This window comes from Arachis ipaensis, chromosome B06 (assembly GCF_000816755.2).
Source record: "Arachis ipaensis cultivar K30076 chromosome B06, Araip1.1, whole genome shotgun sequence".
NCBI lineage: Eukaryota > Viridiplantae > Streptophyta > Magnoliopsida > Fabales > Fabaceae > Arachis > Arachis ipaensis.
Window position 1 is genome coordinate 4,629,754 of NC_029790.2, and position 23,120 is coordinate 4,652,873.

Consider the following 23,120-nt stretch of genomic DNA (forward strand, 5'->3'; position numbering starts at 1 on the left):
CTTAAGGTTGCTTGAAATTTTATGCAAATTTGCCTAACATCCAAGAATAAGAAAGATATGTGGTACTTGGATAGTGGATGTTCGAGGCACATGACTGGAAGGTCAACTTTCTTCATCAAACTAAACAAGTATGATGGAGGTTTTGTGACCTTTGGAGATGATGAAAAAGGTAAAATTGTTGCTGTTGAAAAAGTAGGTAACAATCACTCTACTTTCATTGATGATGCCTTTTTGGTTAATGGTTTGAGGTATAATCTTTTGAGCATAAGTCAATTGTATAATTTGGTTATTTGGTGATTTTTAAAAGGTTGGAATGTTGTGTTGTAAGTAAAAAGGCCAATGATGTATTGTTTATTGCTAAGCATTGTGATAATATATATGGACTTACTCTTGATGAACTAAAGGATCAAAATGTATCTTGTTTTCACTCTAAAGAATTTGAAAAGTGGCTATGGCACAAGAGATTGGCTCATGCTAGTATGTTTCAAATAAATAAGCTTGTCAAGAAAGGATTAGTGAGAGGTCTTCCTTTGATAAAATTTGACAAAGACATCACTTGTGATGCTTGTCAAATGAGAAAACAAACAAAGAGTTCATTTAAATCAAAGGAAGACATCTCTACTAAAAGATCACTTGAATTACTACATATTGATTTATTTGGTCCAACAAGAGCCCAAAACTTAGGTGGTAAACATTATGGGTTAGTGATTGTGGATTACTACACAAGGTTTGGGTAGATTTTATTTCTTGCACACAAAAATGAAGCATTTTCGGATTTTGAAATTTTTAGCAAGAAAACTCAAAATGAAAAGAAGGGTAGAATATAAAATTTCTATAATACCCTTACTCTTCTTTTTCTTCCAAACTAAACCCTAACCCTAATTCCTAAATTACCAACACACACTCCCCCCAAATCAGAGAAGAGAAGTAAAGAGAGTGGATGAGAGAAAGAAGGAAGAGCAGAAAGGAAGAAAAGAAGGAAGAGGGCCGGCGAGGTTGGGAGCCGTCGTCGCCGTCGTTGTCGCGGATCAGGTAGGGAGAGGGAGAAGGAGATCGAAACAGGGAATGGGGGAAGGAGAAAGGAAGAGGCACGAGAGAGGAGGTGCTGTCCCGTCGTCCTCGCCGTCGCCCCTGGAGGCTGTCCCTGCCGCTGGAAGGGGAGCTTTGTTGTTGCCGTCGTGGTTGTAGGTATGGGGCTTTGAAGAGAGAGAGAGGAACTCACAGAGGAGAGAGAAACATAATGGTTAGAGAGAGGAGAGTCTCGCGAGGAGGGGGAGCTGGTACGCCTCTGCCGTTGTTGTAGGCTGCAGCACCGCACCTCTGGTCGCCGGGAACCGCGCTGACGTCGCCGGAAGCCACCGCCGGAAACTCTGCAAGTTGCCCTAGCTCAACTTTGCTTCTGCCTGTTCTGTCCTTGCCGGTGGGGGTCACCGGAGCTGCTAATGCTCCATCGTCTTATTTCCTTTGGTAAGACTAATCTTGTTCTACCTTGTCTTGCTCTAAAGCTCTATTATTGACTCTGTCCTATCTTGATTCCCTTTCTACCTTTGCTCTTGTTGGATTCGCTGCCATTTTTACTGTGGTTGTCCCATGTTGTTGCTACTAGGACTGCCAGTGATGATGCTGTCATTGCTCCATTGATTTGTGTGTATATTGGTAAGAATGAAACTTATGTTGTTGCAGCAGCAATTTTCTGCTGACCCGGTCCGAAATTCGTGCTCTTTCATTCCATTCTATTTCAACCTTTTTCAACTTTTATTTTGGAACTCCCGGTTTGGTTTCTTCAGTCCCTTGGGACCAATTTGTGAGTAGGCTTTACATTTATAATTATTTAGCTTTGCATCTATAATTATTTTAATATACAGTGCTTTGAACTTATAGTTATACTTACAAAGATTATTATTAAAGGTTTTAAATTAGATTGAATAATCGATTTATTAGAACTAAATATTTATCTTTGTTAAGCTCATATTAATATGCACATGAGACTATATGTTTATATGAGACTATATGCACGTTTGATGAAGTTTTATATTATTTTGAAACATTTAATTTTACTCGAATATGTATTTTTGAGGAATTGAAGTATTCGTTAGTACTCACTAATTTTAAAATTGTGAATTATGTTTAAAATACCTTAAGATTGAGAAAATATGATTAAAAAAAGATTTGGATGAGAAAGTATTATTTGATTTGATTTGATATCTTATATGTTTGAAAGATTGAATAAATTGTTATATTAAAAAAAATATGTTTTGAATTGGTTAGGGAGGCTCGTATTAGAAAATCGTAGTTAACGGTGGTTATGACGTTAATCTAGATGCATCTGGCTCAGACATCAGCTAGCAGGGGCGTTGCTAGCCTAACGTGTAGGCCACACGTTGGATCTGTTATTCCGTACAGATACACGAGAGGAAAGGGGTACCTTTAGAGGTGGAGCCGCCCAAGCGTGGACTATTTGATTTGATTTCTGTATGAGAACTCCCTTATTGATTCACTCATTCACATAAATTATTACTTTCTAACTAAAATTATTTTTATAATAATGTTTATATGGTCTCATGTGAATTATAGATGTATTGTCTAGTCACTGGGTTGCAAAACTCACTCCGTTTTTTTTTCTAAAAATATTTTTTCAGGAATAAATATTTGATTATGTGAGCTTTTCTATTCAAGATTAATGATCTGCAACGGGTATCTATTATTTGTTGAGTTCTTAGATGTCATCTGCTCCATATGTCACAGACATGATCCATCTATATTTTATTTTTGTTAAAAATATGTAATTATTCATTCTTGAAACTGTAAATTTATCAAAAATATTTGTAACCTTCCTATATATCTTATATTCGAATTTGTTAGGCTTGCTAGGGGACTATTTCTCTGAGCGCCAGTCATGGTTCATTTTGGGCCGTGACAACTTATTACCATCGATAGAAAGAACATTCAAAAGACCCCATATATCAATGTGTACGATGTCAAACACTGCATTAGATTTGCTATGACTAGTAGAAAAAGAGAGCCTTTTTTGTTTGGCAAATTGACAAGAATCACACGGCTTTGCAGCCACAATTTTATTGAAGTTTGAACTAAAAATTGAAGGAAACAAATCATGTAAGAGTTGCAATTTATTGAAAGGAACATGGCCCAATCTGTGGTGCCACAGTTCAGTGTTGTGTAGGTGTGATGTGAGCTGCATTGAAGCGTATTATGTATAGTGGTGCGGGTGTTAAGTGTATACAAGCCATTAGAGTAATCAGCTGCTCCAATCATCTTCCATGTTGGAAGGTCGTGTATCTCACAACTAAATTTGTTGAAAATAAATTGGCAGTCAAGTGATGCAATGAGTTGTGAAACAGAAATTAAACTATATGTAAACGATGAAATGTATAAGACATTTGTAAGGTATAAAGATTTTGAAAAAATGACACGACCCGCAATAGATGTAATGATGATTTGGTTGTTTGATAACCTAACTTTTATTGGTTTGATTTTATAGTACGAATCAAATGCGTCTAACTTATATGTCACATGTATGGTGGCTCCAATGTCGATGACCCAAGAGTCATTGTGGTATGAACAAATGGACATGACAGCATAGTGATGCTCATCAGGACTGGGGTCATTAGCTGGAGCAACTTTATTCATATTATAATTGACCTTGGCTCCATGATGCTGTAAAAGGACCAGTAGTCCATCTTTTTGCTTGGAAGTAAACTTCGCATTAAAAAATAATAAAAATAATAAAAAAAATAAATTGTATTCCTTGTTATTATCTCTGTATCATTATTATCATATTGAATATAAAATACACTAATTTAATATCTTTGAATACAATATTTCTATCCATATCTTATCTATCAAAATGTCTCTATTTTAATATTCTGTCTCTCTGTAAATAAACCCAACTTTAAAAACTAATTTGACTATTATTCCTTATTTTACCGTATTAGATAAGTTTGCTATCTAAGAAGAAAGGTTGTATGGTCTGTTTTTCGATTTTTTGCATTGGATCCATAATAATACTAGTGTAAGTCATGGGCCTTTGGACTTACTTTTTTACTTAACTCGCTATGGGCTAAGGGCTCTAACGAGGAAAAATTTTACCAAAAATTTATTTTACTATGAAGTACAAAGAGAGGAAAGAGATAATTATGATTCAATAATTATTTATTAAATTTGTTTGCATGGAAATGATAATTAAAAATGGTTAAACAGTTCAATATATTTAGTTAAATTAATTGATTAATTAAATATATATTAATAATTTAAATATTATTTTTACATAAAATATTATTATGTAACACACAATACTAGCATTATTGGTGATTAATCTATATATTGCATATTTGTATCAATTATTAGTTTATTACCATTGACGTTGATTGATTCTATAACATATAAACAAAAGAATCTATCTTCTCTGTTTCTTTCCAACTTTTTCTTTTCTTATTATTTTTTGATGTTTTTAATTTTAGCATTGTCAATAGGTCATGAAATACAAAACTTATATAGCAACACATTTAAATGTGTAAAATCGGCATATCACAATTATATATAAGCTTATCACCATTAGCTTTATAAAGTACAAGTGATCATCATCAAATAAAATGGAGCAAACACCAAATATATTCTTAATATATAAAAGTAGATGTATAAGTTTACTTATATTACTTTTAAGATATCTTTTTTCTCCTATTAATGCTATGTCAGCAACATCATTTACTTTGTAAAATTTTAGAATCAACCACTCAAATTTTGCCAAATCAACTATTATTTCTAAATCAAATAAAAATATACAAATAATAAAAATATATGCAAATTAGGCTGCAAAATTACCAATGACAATAATTAGAAATTAATAGTATCTAACCAAATTTGTAACCTACAAGAATCAATATCCCTATATTTATTATATTTTACCGTTATAAATATTACAATAAATTTATAATCCCAATAATTAATTTATTAATTTTTATAAATAACTCATTAAATATAATTGATGAGTTTGGAAAATTCCAAATTAAATTGATGATGATCAAACATTATTAAAATAATTAATTATAAATTATTAATTTAATCTTTAATTAACATTTGTTAATTAATAATTTTGTGTGGTGCAGATTTTAGCTTGGGCAGAAAAATAGCAAGCCCAATGGAAAGTTAATATTCAGCCTTGGTTACAAAAAATATTTTAAAAAAATTGTGGCTGAATTGTTATTGTACTAGTTGGGCCAGACTTAATAATTATTAGCCCAAATCAATTTTGATGAGAGACCAACTAGCTTGGTGCGAAATCAAAAAGAGAAGAAAGCCAAGGTTGCATCCTTTCAACGGATCCCATTCTCATCATTTGATGGATTTCAAATTTTGATTAAATGCATATTAATACAGACATTGGAAATAGGAAAGAGAAAGAGGAAATTGATTTGATAGCCTTTAATGTGCTACACGTTACTAAGCAAAAAGGGAAGTGAAAATTAATTCAATTTAATTCCTTTGTTCAAATCACATTGAAAGTTTTCTCTCTTCTCTCTCCTTTCTCTCATCACTTTTGGTCATGTCACAGAGAAGAAGAAGTTGCAAGCTATCAGAGTTTAGGCACTGTAGCAGTGAAGCTATGCTCAAGCATGAAGCCATTGTGATGATGGCGGTAAGAAAAAGAAAATCTACAGTATGGTGTAGCTGAGATCTTTGCTACTAAAAGTAAGGTGTAGTGAAGAAGTCTCAAGCCTTCCATACCCAAAAATGAAAGAAATCCATCTCGGTCAGAGAAAGAAGATCCCTTGGAAGCATGGCTCGTCTCTACTTTTTCTCAACCACCACAAGAGGTAGCTACTGTAGCTACATGGAAGATGAGGCAGAAGATAAGAGCAGGAGGAGTTGTCAAGCAATCAGGGACTCATCAAGGGCTAGGAATCCTTCTTGAGGAGCAAGTCAAGATGGAAGGCTCGGATTGATGAAGCTTGGTGAGAAGGGATGATATAGAGGTAATTGCATGTTGGTTATAGCTTTCGGTTTCCTCTCTCCTCTCTTTGGCCGAACCGGTTTTTGCATGAAGAAGAAGAAGTTGGCTCGGTTCAACAGTTTCAACTTTGGAGGCTTCCCCTTCTATAAATAAGGGAGAACAGCCAGGGCTTGAAGCAAGGAGAAAAGAGTGAAAAGCACAGAGTTCTCATAGCTACCCAAGCTAACAGAAGTTCTTCTCCTTCAATGTGTTTCATATTGTATTTTTCTATTTAGTTTTGTCAGTCTTAAGTCTCATGGAAAGAGGCAAACAGTGAGGTTTATAGGAAAAAGTCATAGAGAGGAAAAAGACAGAGTATACAAAATTAAAAGAAAAAGCCATAGATGTTCTAGAGGTCCTTTGTACATTTGTGTTGTGTTTCATGATTCTGTGAGAATCCCCTTGCAAGTTGGGTTAGCACTTAGCAGTTGAAAGCTTGGTAGGTGACCAAGTCAAGTTCAGGATTAGGGTTAGATTCTGGACTTGTCCCGGATAGGAAGGGTAGTTCCTAGGGAGAATTGGTGTATGTAATCATGATTATTATAGTGAAATTCCATCATTATTGTGATGGAGACTAGATGTACGCTGCATTGCACTTGGCAGCTGAACCAGGATACTTCGTGGTGTGATTCTCTCTCTCTCTCTCTCTTCTACTTCATTTCTGTTTCTGCTGCATAGGAGATAAAACTAAAAAATATCTCTTGCCTGGCTACGAGATAAAAAGAAAAAGTCTCGTGGCTAGGTATGAGACAAAAAGCAAAAAGTCTCCAGAAGTTATTTCAAAGGCCAGCAAGTGTTATTAAGCGAAAAGGGGGCTAAGATTCAACCTCCCCTTCTCTTAGCCACTGATAACCATCAATTGGTATCAGAGCTTAGTCTCAAAGAGATCAAGCTTTGCAGCTTGGAGAAAAAGATCCAGATGGCAAAGAACAGTGGCTCAAACCTGGTGTCCTACAATCTGACAGAAGGACAGTCAAGCAACAGACCTCCTCTTTTCAATGGGAAGAACTACACCTATTGGAAGGAGAGAATGAAGATTTTTGTGCAAGCAGTAAATTATAGACTGTGGAAGATCATCCTGGAGGGTCCTCAATTTCCAACCACCACAGGTGCTGAAGGAGTAGTCTCTCTTAAAGCCGAAGCCAGTTGGACCGAAGAAGACAGAAAGAAGGTGGAGCTCAATGCCAAGGCTATCAACTTGCTCAACTGTGCAATCAGTTTCGAGGAATACCGACGGGTATCACGATGCACAACAGCAAAGGAAATATGGGACAAACTTCAAGTCACTCATAAAAGAACCACCATAGTGAAGAAGACCAGGTAGATATGCTGAACAGAGAATATAAAATGTTCTCAATGAAGGAAGGAGAATCAATAGATGAAATGTTTGAAAGATTCAACACCATCATTGTTGGCTTGGATGCTATGGGGATTAAGTATCCTGAAGCTGTGCTTGTGAGGAGAGTTTTGAGATGTCTCACAAAAGAGTGGGAAACAAAGGCATTGATAATATCTGAGAGTAGTGGTCTTGATTCTATGACATATGATGACTTGAGAGGAAATTTACTTGCTTTTGAAAACACTTATTTGAAAAAAACTCAAAAAGAAAAGGAATAGCTCTCACATCTGTTTCTAACCCTCTGGATGATGAATCCAGTGATAACTCCTCTGAAAATGAATGTGTTTTGTTTGCCAAAAAATTCAGGAAAATGGTGAAACTCAAGGAAATAAGCAAGGGAAGCAGCTCAAGGAAACAAAAGAAAGACTTCAGCAAAGTGATCTGTTACAACTGCAAAGAGTCTAGGCATTTCAAATCAGATTGCCCTAAGTTGAAGAAGGAGGAAAAGCCGAAGAAGGGAAAGAAGAAAGGACTGATGGCTTCTTGGGAGGACTTGGAAAACGACTCAGAAGATGATGAAGAATCAGAAATCAAGTCCCAACCATGTCTCATGGCAGATCACGTTGAACAGGTAGTATTTCATAACCCTGACACTGAAGATCTTCATCTCATGATAGACCACTTTTTTGAAAATATTAGATGCTTCCTAAGTGAAAACCAAGATCTTGAATCACAAGTCACCATTCTTAAAGCTGAAAATGACTTTTTAAAAGAAAAATTGAGAGAAGCTGAAACCGCTGTTGATCTTGTTGAGGAAAACAAGCGGTTGAAAGCTAAAATAAAAGGTTGTGAAAAACAACATTCTATGATTGCATATCTAAATTGTTTTGAAGAAAATGAGAAGTTGCTCAAAGAGGTAAAAAAACTCAAAGAGGACTTAGCCACCTTTGCTCAAAGTTCAGAAAATTTAAATCAATTACTGGCTAGTCAAAAACCTCTTTATGATAAAGCTGGTTTGGGATTTCATAGATCTGAAAAATTTGTTAAGAAACCTTCTTTTACAAACATGGCATCATCTTCTAATGATGTAAGGTTTCAAAACCCAACAAGCTTTTAGCAAAACAGCAACTCCAAGGTTTTGTAGATTGTGCAATCGGAATGGTCATTCTTCCATTCAATGCTTTTTTATTGAAAGAATGATTGGAAACAAAGTTTGTAAAGTTGTTTGTGATTACAATGGCTTGGGACAAAGGAGATGGTTTAACGTTAAAGGATCCAAAAAGATTTGGATACCTAAGGTCACTTGAGCTTATTTTTTAGGTGTGCCTAGCATCCAAGCGGAAGGACAATATGTGGTACATGGATAGTGGATGCTCTAGACATATGACCGGAAAGGCAACCTTCTTCATTAAGCTTGATGAATATGATGGAGGGTTTGTCACTTTCGGTGATAATGGCAAAGGAAAGATAGTGGCAATAGGCAAAGTTGGTAAAAGCTTTTCTTCCTTTATAAATGATGTTCTACTTGTTGATGGGCTGAAACACAATTTACTAAGCATTAGCCAATTATGTGATCTTGGATATGAAGTTATTTTTAGAAAATTGGTTTGTTTAGTTATTTGTGAAAAAATTGGGAATATTTTGTTTGAAGCTAAAAGGTATAACAATGTGTATGGATTAACTCTTAAGGATTTGAAAGATCAAAAAGTGACTGCTTTACATATCTTGAATCTAAAAAATGGATATGACATAAGAAATTAGGTCATGCAAGCATGTATCAAATTTCTAAACTTGTTAAGAAAAACTTGGTAAGAGGAATTCCAAACATTAAATTTGATAAGGATATTACTTGTGATGCTTGTCAATTAGGTAAACAAGTAAAATCCTCTTTTAAACCAAAAGATGGAACTTCTACCAAAAGGCCATTATAAATGTTACATATTGATCTTTTTGGTCTTACAAGAACTCAAAGTTTAGGAGGTAAACATTATAGTTTGGTAATAGTAAATGATTACTCTAGATTCGGTTGGGTACTCTTCCTTACTCATAAGAATGATATTTTCCATGCTTTCTCAACCCTTTGTAAAAGAATTCAAAATGAAAAAGATTTGAAAATTGCCCACTTAAGAAGTGATCATGGAAAAAAAAATTTGAAAATCAAGACTTTGAAAAATTTTGTGATGATTTTGGAATTGCACATAACTTTTCATGCCCTAGAACTCCTCAATAAAATGGGGTAGTTGAAAGAAGGAATAGGAGTCTTCAAGAAATGACTAGGGCTATGCTTTGTGAAAATGATGTTCCAAAATTTTTGTGGGCTGAAGCTGTAAATACAGCTTGTTATATTTTGAATAGGACAATAATTAGGAAGGGTTTAAAGAAAATGCCTTATGAGCTATGGAAAGGAACCCCACCAAATCTTAAGTATTTCCACATTTTTGGATGCAAATACTTTGTACTTAACAATAAAGAAAATCTTGGCAAATTTGATTAAAAATTCTATGAAGGAATGTTTGTTGGATACTCTACCACTAACAAAGCATTCAGAATTTACCTCAAAGAACATAGAACCATAGAGGAATCCATACATTTGTCTTTTTGTGATACTAATTCAATTCTCAGTGCCACTTTAGATGATGATACAGGTAGTAAAGCAGAAATGAACCATCAACCAAGTCAAGAAAGTCCCAATGCTGTCCCAAGTGAAGAACCTGTCTATCCAATTTTGTCTCATTAGAATGGAGGAGACATTTTAGTTTTGTCTCCTGAACTAGTCAGAGATTCTGGAACAGACCAGTTTGCTGAAGCTCATCAAAGCTCAACCTTACTCCGAAAACCAAGAGAATAGAAGTCCATGAAGGTTTATCCCAATGAGTTTATCATTGGTGATCCCTCCCAAGGAGTAACAACAAGATCCTCAACCAAAAGGCAAGTCGAACAAAGCAATTTTGCTTTCTTGTCTCAAATGGAGCCTAACAATGTGAAGCAAGCTCTTAAAGATCCTTCTTGGGTCAAAGCTATGCAAGAAGAGCTAGCTCAATTTAACAAAAATGAGGTTTGGACACTAGTACCTCATTCAAATGGTAAGAAGGTAACGGGTACTAAGTGGGTTTTCAAAAATAAATTAGGTGAGGATGGTAAGGTTGTTCGTAACAAGGCTAGATTAGTGACCCAAGGTTACAATTAAGAAGAGGGTATTGATTTTGATTAATCTTTTGCTCTGATAGCAAGAATGGAAGCAATTAGGTTGCTTCTTGCCTATGCTACCCATAAAGGTTTTAAAATGTTCCAAATGGATATCAAATGTGCTTTCCTTAATGGCTTTATAGATAGAGAAGTGTTTGTGGCACAACCCCCCGATTTTGAAAATAAATAATTTCCTAATCCTGTTTTCAAGCTTTCAAAGGCCCTTTATGGTCTTAGGCAAGCTTCAAGAGCTTGGTATGAAAGGCTTAGTGCTTTCTTATTGGAAAATCACTTTCAAAGGGGTACCACCGATACTACTTTATTTATTAAAGTATCTAATGATGATATTCTTCTTGTTCAAGATTATGTGGATGATATAGTATTTGGATTGGCCAATGAATCCTTGTGTGAAGAGTTTGGAAAACTCATGACTAGTGAGTTTGAAATGAGTTTAATAGGAGAACTAACATTCTTTCTTGGTCTCCAAATTAAACAAACTCCTAGTGGCACTTTTGTTCACCAAGGAAAATATGCTAAAGAATTAATCAACAAATTTGGCCTAGAAAATTCCAAACCTATGGGAACACCAATGCATCCAAACACTAAGCTTGAAAAGGATGATGATGGCAAAGATGTGGATGAAACACGGTATAGAGGAATGATAGGTTCACTCATCTTACATCCTCTAGACTAGACATTGTTTAAAGCGTGAGTGTATGTTCAAGGTTTCAATTTCACCTAAAAGAATCCCACCTTTCAGCCGTCAAAAGAATCATTAGATATATTAAGGGAACAAGTGATTATGGCTTATAGTATCCCAAATCTGATGACTTTTGTGTAGTGAGTTTCTGTGATGCAGATTATGCGGGAGATTGGGTGGATAGAAGGAGCACATCTGGAATGTGTTGCTTCCTTGGAAGCTCACTCAACATGTGGTCGAACAAGAAACAAGCCACAGTAGCTCTATCCACATCCGAAGCCGAATATATATCTGCGTCTGCATGTTGTTCACAATTAATTTGGTTGAAAACTCAGTTGGAGGATTATAAATTGAAAATCAATAGTATTCCTTTGTTTTGTGATAATATGAGTGCAACAAACATTTCTAAAAATCCTGTGTTGCACTCAAGAACTAAGCACATTGAAATTAGATATCATTTTATTAGAGAACATGGGCATAAGGGTACTATTGACATTCAATTTGTGAAATCCGAAGAACAACTTGCTGATATTTTCACTAAACCTTTGTGTGAGGATAGATTTTGTTCATTAAGGAACAACTTGGGAATGATAAACTTGAATTCTGTTGAAATTGTGATTGTTTTCCTAATTCTGTTTATTTTGTCTCATAGGAAACCAGGAGACAAAATTAAGGACGTGATGAACTGGCATTGATACAGGGGGAGACTGATTCTGATTTTAATGATCATGGGCCCAACCAAATCTTCTTTGACCTTATCTATGATTCTGGCAGTTTTGAATTTTTTAATATTTTTTTGGGATGTTGTCACATCATATCTTATAGGAAGGTGTTCTTGTCAAATCATAATCTTTTCCTTCACGTATTCCCTTGATTCTAGGAGCTAACATCTCTTTTTAATTTTAAACTTCCTTCTTTATTGATAACCGCGCCAATTAGCAGTCATTAACCACATAACCCTCTCTCTCCACTCAGTATTTAATGCTCCCATAACCTCCCACCTCTCTCCAACCTCTTCGGTCACTCTCTCATCTTCTCTCTCCTCTCTTCATTTTTATAACATGAAAAAGAAGGTAGCACCCAAGAGAAGTAGCCGAACCCCTCTACCCAAAAATCCTCCATTTTCTTTAACTTCTCAAATACATACTCACATTCACATACACTCCACATCTTCTTCATCTCCTTCACCTTCCTCCAAAAAAACCGAAACCATGAGAAGAAAGGTTATTGCTCAGAAAACTTCATCCAGAAAGAAGATTAGAAAGGATAAAGAACGCGTTGTAGAAGAAGAAGAAGAGGAGTCTCAGTCTTCTCTACCCCACTCACCCCAAGGAAATCAACCCCTCGCCCCTCTGCTGGTCATAGTTCACAGCGTGCAAAAAGTTACGTGCTTCGTAACACCAGGAAACCACCGAATTTGGAATCACTTGATTTCAAAAATAAGTACAACAAATGTCACTCACACTTTGATCCAGCCAGATTTAACTCATGTGCTTCATATGAGTTTCATAATGAAGTTCTGAAGAAGCGTCACTTATGTGCATCCCACATAGTGCACTTGGAATCTCTCACTGCTAAAGGCATCAACTTTATTTCTCTCTTTGAAAATCTGAAATGGACTCCTTTGTTCAATATTCAGAAACCTGTGTATCCAGCCTTGGTTCGCGAATTCTATGAGAACATGAGGTTTATTGATGGTGCAATCCATTCATATGTCAAGCGGGTTCATATGTCCCTGAATAGAGAAACAATCAGTGCTGCTTTGGGATATGTTGATGAAGGAGCCGCTGCGTATATGATGGGAAAATGGGATTCGCAGGTTGGGATCTCATACCAGATTGCTTTGAATCAGACTTGCGTAAATTTCTCTGCTTTGGATGACACAGTTCTGACCCACAAGGCTCTTGGCCCTAAAAGAGCATTTCTGCACAGAATCATAACTCACATTCTAATGCCTTAGAGTGGTTCATATCACAGAGTAACTATTTTTGATACTTTAGTACTTTTTGCAATTATTACTTCCTCTCCTATCTCTTTCGCATATCTAATGGTGAGACACATGTGGGAGTGTGTTAGAAGTGATAAAAAGGCTAATCTTTCTTATGGAATCTTTCTTACATGCATCTTTAAATATTTTAATGTTGATTTAACTAATGAGGATGTAGAAAATAAAGTTTCCACAATCAAGGGAGGAGGAGTCTCGGGTTCTATGAAAGGCACCAAAGGGAAACGCTCCATGCCCTCTGAACCGTCTGAAAGTGATCTTGAGAGTCGTCCACATGAGCCAACAAAGGTTGCGAATTCAATCAAGGATGTACTCAATGAGTTCTCAAATATGTCAAATCTGATGGTGCAATTCTATAAAATAGCTCGCAAGCAAGCATATGAGAATGAGAAAGCTTGGATTAAGTGCCAGGAAAGAGTCAACCTGCTGCTGCAGAGTTTTGAAAAGGAAAGGGGTGCAGAGGAAGATGATGAATACGGATCTGAGTTTAACCTTTCTGATGATTGATCTAGTTGTCATTTTTTTAACTCTATTTCTGTTCTGATATTTTGGTATTTTATATGCTCTTGGATACTTTGGACCTTATGTTTAGATTAAACAAATATTATGCATTTTGGTATATTCTTGTCTGATTTGCAGGTTCTCCCATTGATGACAAAAGGGGGAGAAAAAGTTGGAAAAATTGAAAGAACAGGGGCTGAAATCATTTTGATTCATGATCACCCCTGTGTACATAAGTTCCATGTTCTAATGGTCATGCTTTATGATTTAAGATCTGATTGCTGCATTATCATTATTGGATAAATGTTGGATAATTTCCTTGTGCTCTGATATGTTGAATGAATGCTGGATAATTTTGTTTGATTAACAATTTTTTGCTATTTTGAATGATTATTGCTCTGATATGAGTGCTGAAAATTTTGTCAATTTGATCAAATGATTTGGCAGAAAATTTTTGGAAATTATCTAATGTGTTTTTGATAGCTATGTACTATGTACTCAAGCATTTTGTTTGTTATTGAGCAGAAAATTATTCATATGATAACAAATCAGTTTTGCTTATCACTTCACTTCTGCTCATAAATCAACCTGTTCAACATAACTTATATTCCATATGTTGAATACATTGTAGCTATCAGCTTGATTTTAAATGTTACAGGTATTGCTTCCCTTGGTGAAATGGCATATATTTAGGGAGAGCTATGTAACAGTTGGAAAGGGGGAGGAATCCTAATCTTCAAAGGGAGTACTTTTAATCCTTACTCTTTCCATTTCAATTTTTAATAATGTTTGTCATCAAGGGGGAGATTGATGACTTTGAAAAACTCCAAATTAAATTGATGATGATCAAATATTATTAAAATAATTAATTACAAAATTATTAATTTGATCTTTAATTAACATCTGTTAATTAATAATTTTGTGTGGTGCAGATTTTAGCTTGGGCCAAAAAATAGCAAGCCCAATGGAAAGTTAATATTCAACCTTGGTTACAAAAAATGTTTTAAAAAAATTGTGGCTGAATTGTTATTGTACTAGTTGGGCCAGACTTAATAATTATTAGCCCAAATCAATTTTGATGAGAGACCAACTAGCTTGGTCCGAAATCAAAAAGAGAAGAAACCCAAGGTTGCATGCTTTCAACGGATCCCACTCTCATCATTTGATGGATTTCAAATTTTGATTAAATGCATATTAATGCAGACATTGGAAATAGGAAAGAGAAAGAGGAAATTGATTTGATAGCCTTTAATGTGCTACACGTTACTAAGCAAAAGGGAAGTGGAAATTAATTCAATTTAATTCCTTTGTTCAAATCACATTGAAAGTTTTCTCTCTTCTCTCTCCTTTCTCTCATCACTTTCGGTCATGTCACAGAGAAGAAGAAGTTGCAAGCTATCAGAGTTTAGGCACTGTAGCAGTGAAGCTATGCTCAAGCATGAAGCCATTGTGATGATGGCGGTAAGAAAAAGAAAATCTACAGTATGGTGTGGCTGAGATCTTTGCCACTAAAGGTAAGGTGTGGTGAAGAAGTTTCAAACCTTCCATACCCAAAAATGGAAGAAATCCATCTCGGTCAGAGGAAGAAGATCCCTTGGAAGCATGGCTCGTCTCTACTTTTGCTCAACCACCACAGGAGGTAGCTACTGTAGCTACATGGAGGATGAGGCAGAAGATAAGAGCAGGAGGAGCTGTCAAGCAATCAGGGACTCATCAAGGGCTAGGAATCCTTCTTGAGGAGCAAGTCAAGATGGAAGGCCTGGATTGATGAAGCTTGGTGAGAAGGGATGACACAGAGGTAATTATATGTTGGTTATAGCCTTCGGTTTTCTCTCTCCTCTCTTTGGCCGAACCGGTTTTTGCATGAAGAAGAAGAAGTTGGCTCGGTTCAACAGTTTCAACCTTGGAGGCTTCCCCTTCTATAAATAAGGGAGAACAGCCAGGGCTTGAAGCAAGGAGAAAAGAGTGAAAACTGAAAAGCACAGAGTTCTCATAGCTACCCAAGCTAACAGAAGTACTTATCCTTCAATGTGTTTCATGTTGTATTTTTCTCAAGGTTGTCAAACTCGCGAGTCTAAGTAAACTCGTGGAGCTGACTTAGACTCGACTCGCGAGTTAACTCGTAGACTCGTACGAGTTCACCTGTTATATATATATATATATATATATATATATATATTTACTCAATTCTAACCCTTAAAATTAATAATATCAATCTTAAAGCATATAATAAATTAAAATAGGAGCATACATTATAACAAATACTTTAAAATATACATTCAAATCCTCTATAATTATTCTTATACAAATACAATATAGAACACACAAAATTAAAAATTTTAAATCTGTAATACTAAATCTTTAATTGAATATTGAACAATATCAAATAATTAAATTTACTCTAATCAAAATAATTAATTACTAATCAGCCATGAATGGATGAACCATCTGGCCATTTAACATAAACGATAAGCAATAAACTAAAATTAGAAGCAATAAAATTTAAAAAGAAAAAAAAAACTAAATCAAGAAGAAAATGCTTAAAGAAAGGGCAAAAGGCATACACAAAATAGAGGATACAGAAGAAAAGAAGGGGCAAAGTCCCAGCAACAACAGATCGAAGAAAAGGGGGTAGCAGCAGCACGAAACGATGGCGACAAAGAGTCATAGTTTTCACGACGGCACAAACCAGAGCAGAGATAGGATTGTAGAAGAAGTAGTCAAACTCGTGAACGGTGATACCACGATGGAGTTGCGGATAGTGGAGATGTGAAGAAATACAAAGCAGATGGCAACATAGGTAAAATTCACAAAGACAATGGCGCAAATCAGAGCAGAGGTAGCAGACGCAGGAGTACAACAGCAGCTCGACAGGGAACGGCGACTGCGAAAGAACATGGAGAAAGTGAGTTGTGAGTGAGTTTTCTTTCATTCTTTGGGAGTGTTATCGTAACCCTAATAAAAAAAGTGTTTTTTTTTGTTTCAAAATGACATTTTTTTGAGTAAAAATAAAGAAAAACACAAACTCGATAACTTGGTCCTAGACTCACGAGTTTATCCGAGTTTGACCGAGTCTAGCCGAGTTTACTCAGGATAGAGTCTATGGCCGAGTCAACTCGATTCCATATCTAAATTCGTAAACTCGTACGAGTTTACGAGTTAACTCGAGAGTTTGACAATAATGATTTTTCTGTTTAGTTTTGTCAGTCTTGAGTCTCATAGAAAAAAGGCAAACAGTGAGGTTTGTATGAAAAAGCCATAGAGCAGAAAAAGACAGAGTATACAAAATTAAAAGAAAAATTCATAGATGTCCTAGAGGTCCTTTGTACATCTATGTTGTGTTTCATGATTCTGTGGGAATCCCCTTGTAAATTGGGTTAGCACTTAGCAGTTGAAAGCTTGGTAGGTGACCAAGTCAAGTTCAGGATTGGGGTTAGATTCTGGACTTGTCCCGGATAGGAAGGATAGTTTCTAGGGAGAATTGGTGTATGTAATCATGATGATTATAGTGAAATTTCATCATTGTTGTGATGGAGACTGGATGTAAGCTGCATTGCACTTGGCAGCTGAACCAGGATACTTCGTGGTGTGATTCTCTCTCTCTTCTACTCTATTTCTCTTTCTACTGCATAGGAGATAAAACTGAAAAATATCTCTTGCCTGGCTACGAGATAAAAAGAAAAAGTCTCGTGGCTAGGTACGAGACAAAAAGCAAAATGTCTCCAGAAGTTATTTCAAAGGCCAGCAAGCGTTAATAAGCGAAAAATGGGGGTTAAGATTCAACCCCCTTCTCTTAGCCACTGATAACCATCAATAATAAACATCCATGTTACAAATGTCATAATAATCTATTAATCATAATAAATTTAACGTTACAAATATTCAAATTCCATACTATTTGAATTACTTAAATAAGTCTCTTATCACTATTTCTTCAAATAACATCAAATTTAGCACAAAAAATTTATTTTCGCACTACACAACATCTCAAACTTACTCAATGGAGCATCATTCTTTGGACAATATCACCCACAAATAAAAAAGAGTTTCTTTACTTAGAAATGATTATATTAGATGAAAAAGTACAAAACAAACATATTTATTGTATGTTTAAATTGAATATTTTCCTGACACTATTTTAAATTTGCAATACTTGAGACATTGTCTGACAGAGTGGGTCAAAAAAAAATATCAACAGGTAATTTCACTTTATACTATTTCAATTATTTTTATTAAAAATAACTTATTTAATAAAAAATTATACACATTTTTGTTCCTTTTATTGTAGATGCCATTGAAAAACTGCATGCACATCAAGAGATTAAGGAGAAAGAAAATTTTACAAATTCAATACACATCTTCAGAAGAAGAACATACATGCAAAGATGGGACAAACAACACAATAGAAAGTGCATACAACTCAACAATTTATAAAGAATATGCCTTCACAAGAATCTACAACAGAAAAAGGACGACTAGTGCCACATAAGGAGACTAAATTCATCGACCAAAACAAATGCAAAAATCAAACCACCAAATAAAAATGTCACTTTGTACAATTCCAACATTCAAATCTTTTGTACTACAAATTATTTTAAACAAAACACATTTTAAATTTAATTTTAGTTTACACATATTTAATTTAATTCTACAAAACATAGCCATTTTTAATATTTATTATATACTATCATTAATTTACCGCCCGTGTATCGCGCGGGTCTCATTCTAGTTTATCCATAAATTTCAGTATTTCACAATATTTAACTATCAATGCTAACTGTTTACTCAAATTTAGTTGTTAGCATTTGTATTTGAATTATTCATGTTTTGACCAATTCTGTTCTCCATTTTTCTCATCCTATTGATCTTATCCTTACAATATTTGTCAGCATCAATTTTTCTTTTTCTATCTTATTTTTATTTTATATTTAATCAATATTTTGCTCGGTAGAAGACTTATAAAATCCCTATCACCCTTAATTGCTTACTTTAAGTATCATTATATCAATTAACATACTCTTCCAAAATGATCGATAAAGATTTGAAGTCAATCAAGAGGTTTAGATTCAGAAACCATTGCCAATACTCAATAGGTAATACAACAATCTAGCAAAATGCGTAAATATAGATGTTTGAAGTTTGAAGTTTGAACTTTGAAAGAGTAGTACAGAACTTTAAAAAACAAACAGAAAATTTCAGAACAAAGGCTTGCTCGTAGAAGCGGTGCAATATAATGGGAAAAAGATAAAGCATTGAAATACTTGTCATATGTGTTTGTGCTTGTGCTGCTATGCTTTTGCGATGCACCTACTCACCTGGTAATCATCACACCAAATAAAATGCTATCCAAGTTCTTGAGAAATTCCACCATTTCAGTTACATGTGCTACCCTATTTTCTCAAATATGTATATGTTTCAGCAAGTAGATGATGTCATGCATGCATGTCAGATTGTAACTTAATTTCTACTTTGTACAGAATCTCATTAGAGGCAACACTAAATCAGACTCGTTGAATTACCATCTTGAATTACAAAAGAACATACAGAACATTAAAAAATCACTAAAGGCATATTGTTCAAAACAAAACAAGGACAATAGTACACACTACGAAAACTGATGAAGAAACAAAAGGCACTTTGAGTCCAATCCGGGTTGTCAAGACAATTCTTCATCTTCCATTAGCTACTCCCATGGCTTCCTAATGTCAGTATGCTTGATGTGAGATATCATGGGCCAGCACTTTCCAACTTGCGGCTCGTATTTTCCATATAACTCTCTGCAATTTATGATTCGCAAAACTTGGAGACTTGTTAGACGGTGGATATCACTGGGAAGAGACATCAATTTCGGACAACTGGCCATAATAAGAAATTTCAAAGAACTCAGATTCGACAGCCATTCCGGCAGTACCTCCAGCTCGTAGCAACCTAGAATCATCAAAGTTTGTAACGTGCTTGCATATTGTTGGAGAGAATGAGGCAATGTTAGCATTTCTGAAAGAACAATGGTTTTTAACCTCAAGACAGCATTAGTATCCTCTGATCTATGAAGCCAATCTTCATTGGCAACACCGCTGATTAACAAAGTTTCTAACTGAGGGAAATGGTGAGTATCAAGTGGCAAAGACTTTAGATTCACACAGTCACTAACTTGCAAAGTTCGAAGTGTAGGCAATCTTGTCTCAACAAACAAGGACTCTAAATTATCACAATTTTGGACACATAAAAATTCAAGACAATTCAACTTTGCAATGTCACTCTCTGGCAAAATAGATTGCTTTGTGGTTATCTCCAATCTTTGCAGGCTGATCAACTTTCTTAACTTTTTCGGTACAGTTTCAAGATTTGAACACCCATCGAGACCCAAGACTTGCAAATTTTGGAGCTTGCAAATAGAATTAGGGAGCCTCTTTATTCTTTTATTATTGCAAAGAGAAATATATCTTAAATGTTTCAACTTACCAATTGACTCAGGCAAAGTCTCGCATGTAGAATCTCTTAAATCCAAATATCGCAGGTATCTGCAGTTTGTCACCCATGCATTCAAGAAAGCTTCACTGGCTCCCACATGGTCAACTGGAAACAGAATGCTTCTCGCACCTTGTAAGCTTGGCTTGATGGAGTTGTAAGGCAAACCATTCTCAACAAAAGACAAATGCAGGACATTTTCTGATATATCCTGAGTGTTTGAACTGACCAATTGGCACACATCTTTGGCAACATATACTGCAAGATCATGCACTAAATCATGTATGAAAAACGCATAAAAGGTGCCACAATCAAAAACGTCATGAAGAAAAGATCTTGCCATTAAGTCTCTCAAATATTGGTGTGCAACGTCTACCATTGTTTTATCTTGGCTTTGCAATGGAAGCAAACCCGCTGCCCCCCAAAGTGAAGCAACCTCAAAAGAATTATATTCAAGGTTCTTTGGATAAAGGGAGAGCAAAGCAAAACATTGCCTCAAATGGGATGGCATTTCATCATAGCTTAATTTTAGTGCAGGTATGATATCATCCTCTTTTTGCGGCAAATTCCAAATCTCCTTGTCTCTCAGTGATTCCCACTCTTGTCTCTCGTGTTTGGAAAATAGTGAACTTCCCAATGTTCTTACCGCTAGAGGAACTCCTTTGCACTTTTCCACGATTTCTCTTGCAATCCTTATCAATTCTGGATATTTTTCCTCTTCTCCTTCTTTAAAAGCCCATCTAACAAACAAATGCAATGAATCCCCGGGAGAAAGACTTTCTAAATGGTGCGAGTAGGTGACGGTACCCATCATCGAAGCAATCGATTGGCTACGTGTTGTGACTATAACTTTGCTTCCTTTAGCACCCACTGAAATGAGATCCCTCATCTCAACCCATTTAACACGATCTTCATTCCATACGTCATCTAAGACCAGGATGAACTTTTGACCCACAAGCATGTTTCTTAGACGATATTGCAATTGTTCAACCTCTAATTCTTTTAAATTTTGGTGGCCCGGAAGAGCACCAGTAGAAACAAAATTGCTAGCAGCATTGATGATCTTAATAATCAATTGCTTGATATTAAAGTCTTCAGACACACACACCCACATTTTCAACGGAAAGGAGTCAATTATCCTTTCATCATTGAAGACAAGCTTAGCAAGAGTGGTCTTTCCCAAACCTCCAATTCCCACAATGGGAATGACAGAGATATGTTTAGAGCCAACATTGTTGTCAAGACTCGGTTCCATCAAGAGCTTTATGATCTTTTCTTTATCATAATCTCTTCCTATGACATCAGACTGAACAACATGGGAGTAAGTCATTTCCCTCCTATGCACAACTCGCCTATCAAAATCAATTACTTGAAGCCCAAACTTATCCCTATCAGCCGCGACTCTGTCTAATCTCATCCTAATATCTTTGATCTGAAGAGCAAGCTTATAACGAAACACAAGTGGATTAGAACTCGAGAAGAAGCGGCCTACCTTGTCCTTGGGAGTGCCGTAGTCTCTGATGACTTGCTTGCGCAGTGTTTCACAGTCAACTTGATCAAGCACGTTCTCAGCATCATAGAAGATGAGTTTGATCTGCTTCAGCCACTCCCGCAGTTCGTTGTTCTGCTCCTGCTTCTGCTCTGCATCCAACAGCACAGCTTTCACATATGAGAGACTGCTTTTCAACTCTTGGAGGTCATCGTAGACACCAACCACCCGAGACGCTTCTTGGTATGCAAGAGAAGCAAGCTTAGTTATGAGTGATTCAGCAATGCTGAAGATGAATGATTCAGCCATGATGGTTAATCTAAGAAAATATGAGAGAGTATGCAGAAGTTGTGAATGCAAAAACACAGTCAGACTCTTCAATCTTTATAGCAGCGAAGTCTATGAATTACAAATTTTAAAATCCAAAGTCTTCTTGGATCATTGGATGCTAATGTAGTTTTTTATTTCACTAAAGTTTAAAGAGTTGACCAATCACATATTAAGAGATTGATGTAGTTGGCGGAAACACGCCATCATCACATGAAGCAAACTCAAGTGTCTTTAAAATATTCGTTAAACAAATTATTTAAAAAATGTTAAATTAATATCACAATTCATAACATTATATATGTATTTTCAAAGGTGTACACTACGATAAAGTTGTCATTTTCATCTTTTTGTAAAGACGTTTTCCATTTTGTAGTTGTTATTGATTTAAAAGCGTATCACTAAAAGTGTTGGTTAAAGAGAAAGTGTTACCCTTAATCGTTAACTTGACTCTAATACCAATTTTTCAATTTCGACTTTTCTTTTAATTTTTCTTTCAAAATTTCTACTATCTCTTCATATTTTGCTTCGAATAAGTTTATAATTTGTATAGATTCAATTGGTGGTGCTTTATTCAAAGGATTTTGATAAAAATAATTTGCAACTTCATAATCTAAAGTATTAACCATTTTTGCAATTTCTCTTGTATTTGTTATATGATTATTTATTACTAGTCCTTGATGTATATTTATAATTCTGATTTCATATTTATAGTTTTTTAATTCTGTTTTAATTTCTATCATAATCGTAATATGGTTTTCTAGGCATTTATAAATTTCTTAAATTTAATTCTAACTTGTTTATATTTATTCTTATTTCTATTTTTTTTATTATAAGGTCATCAATTTCGATCTGAAGATTATATTTAATTCTCTTTTATACTCCTCTATTTTATTTTTTAATTTTTTCGCTCTTTTCTTTTTTATTTTATTTTCTGGTTTTTCAATCTTTTTATGCCTCATGAATTAGGTAATCTTATTATAATTCCTAAAAATAGTTTTGTTTAACATTATTTATTTTAGAATTTCTGCAAATTCTATCATCGATTCATCACTATTTTCTAGAGATTCTATTAATTTTTCTAGCTCTTCAACTTCT

At 35.1% G+C, this 23,120-nt stretch overlaps 1 protein-coding gene across 1 annotated transcript; it reads right to left on the reverse strand.

Moving 5' to 3' along the window:
- LOC107645479 (putative disease resistance protein RGA1) lies at positions 19,178-22,110 on the reverse strand. The gene has a single exon (XM_021103780.1). The coding sequence runs from the start codon at positions 22,002-22,004 to the stop codon at positions 19,422-19,424; it is 2,583 nt and encodes an 860-aa protein (XP_020959439.1). The 5' UTR covers positions 22,005-22,110; the 3' UTR covers positions 19,178-19,421.

Bases quoted from the DNA above. Each gene is read 5' to 3' on its own strand.
- LOC107645479 (XM_021103780.1), bottom strand. From the start codon at position 22,004: ATGGCTGAATCATTCATCTTCAGCATTGCTGAATCACTCATAACTAAG.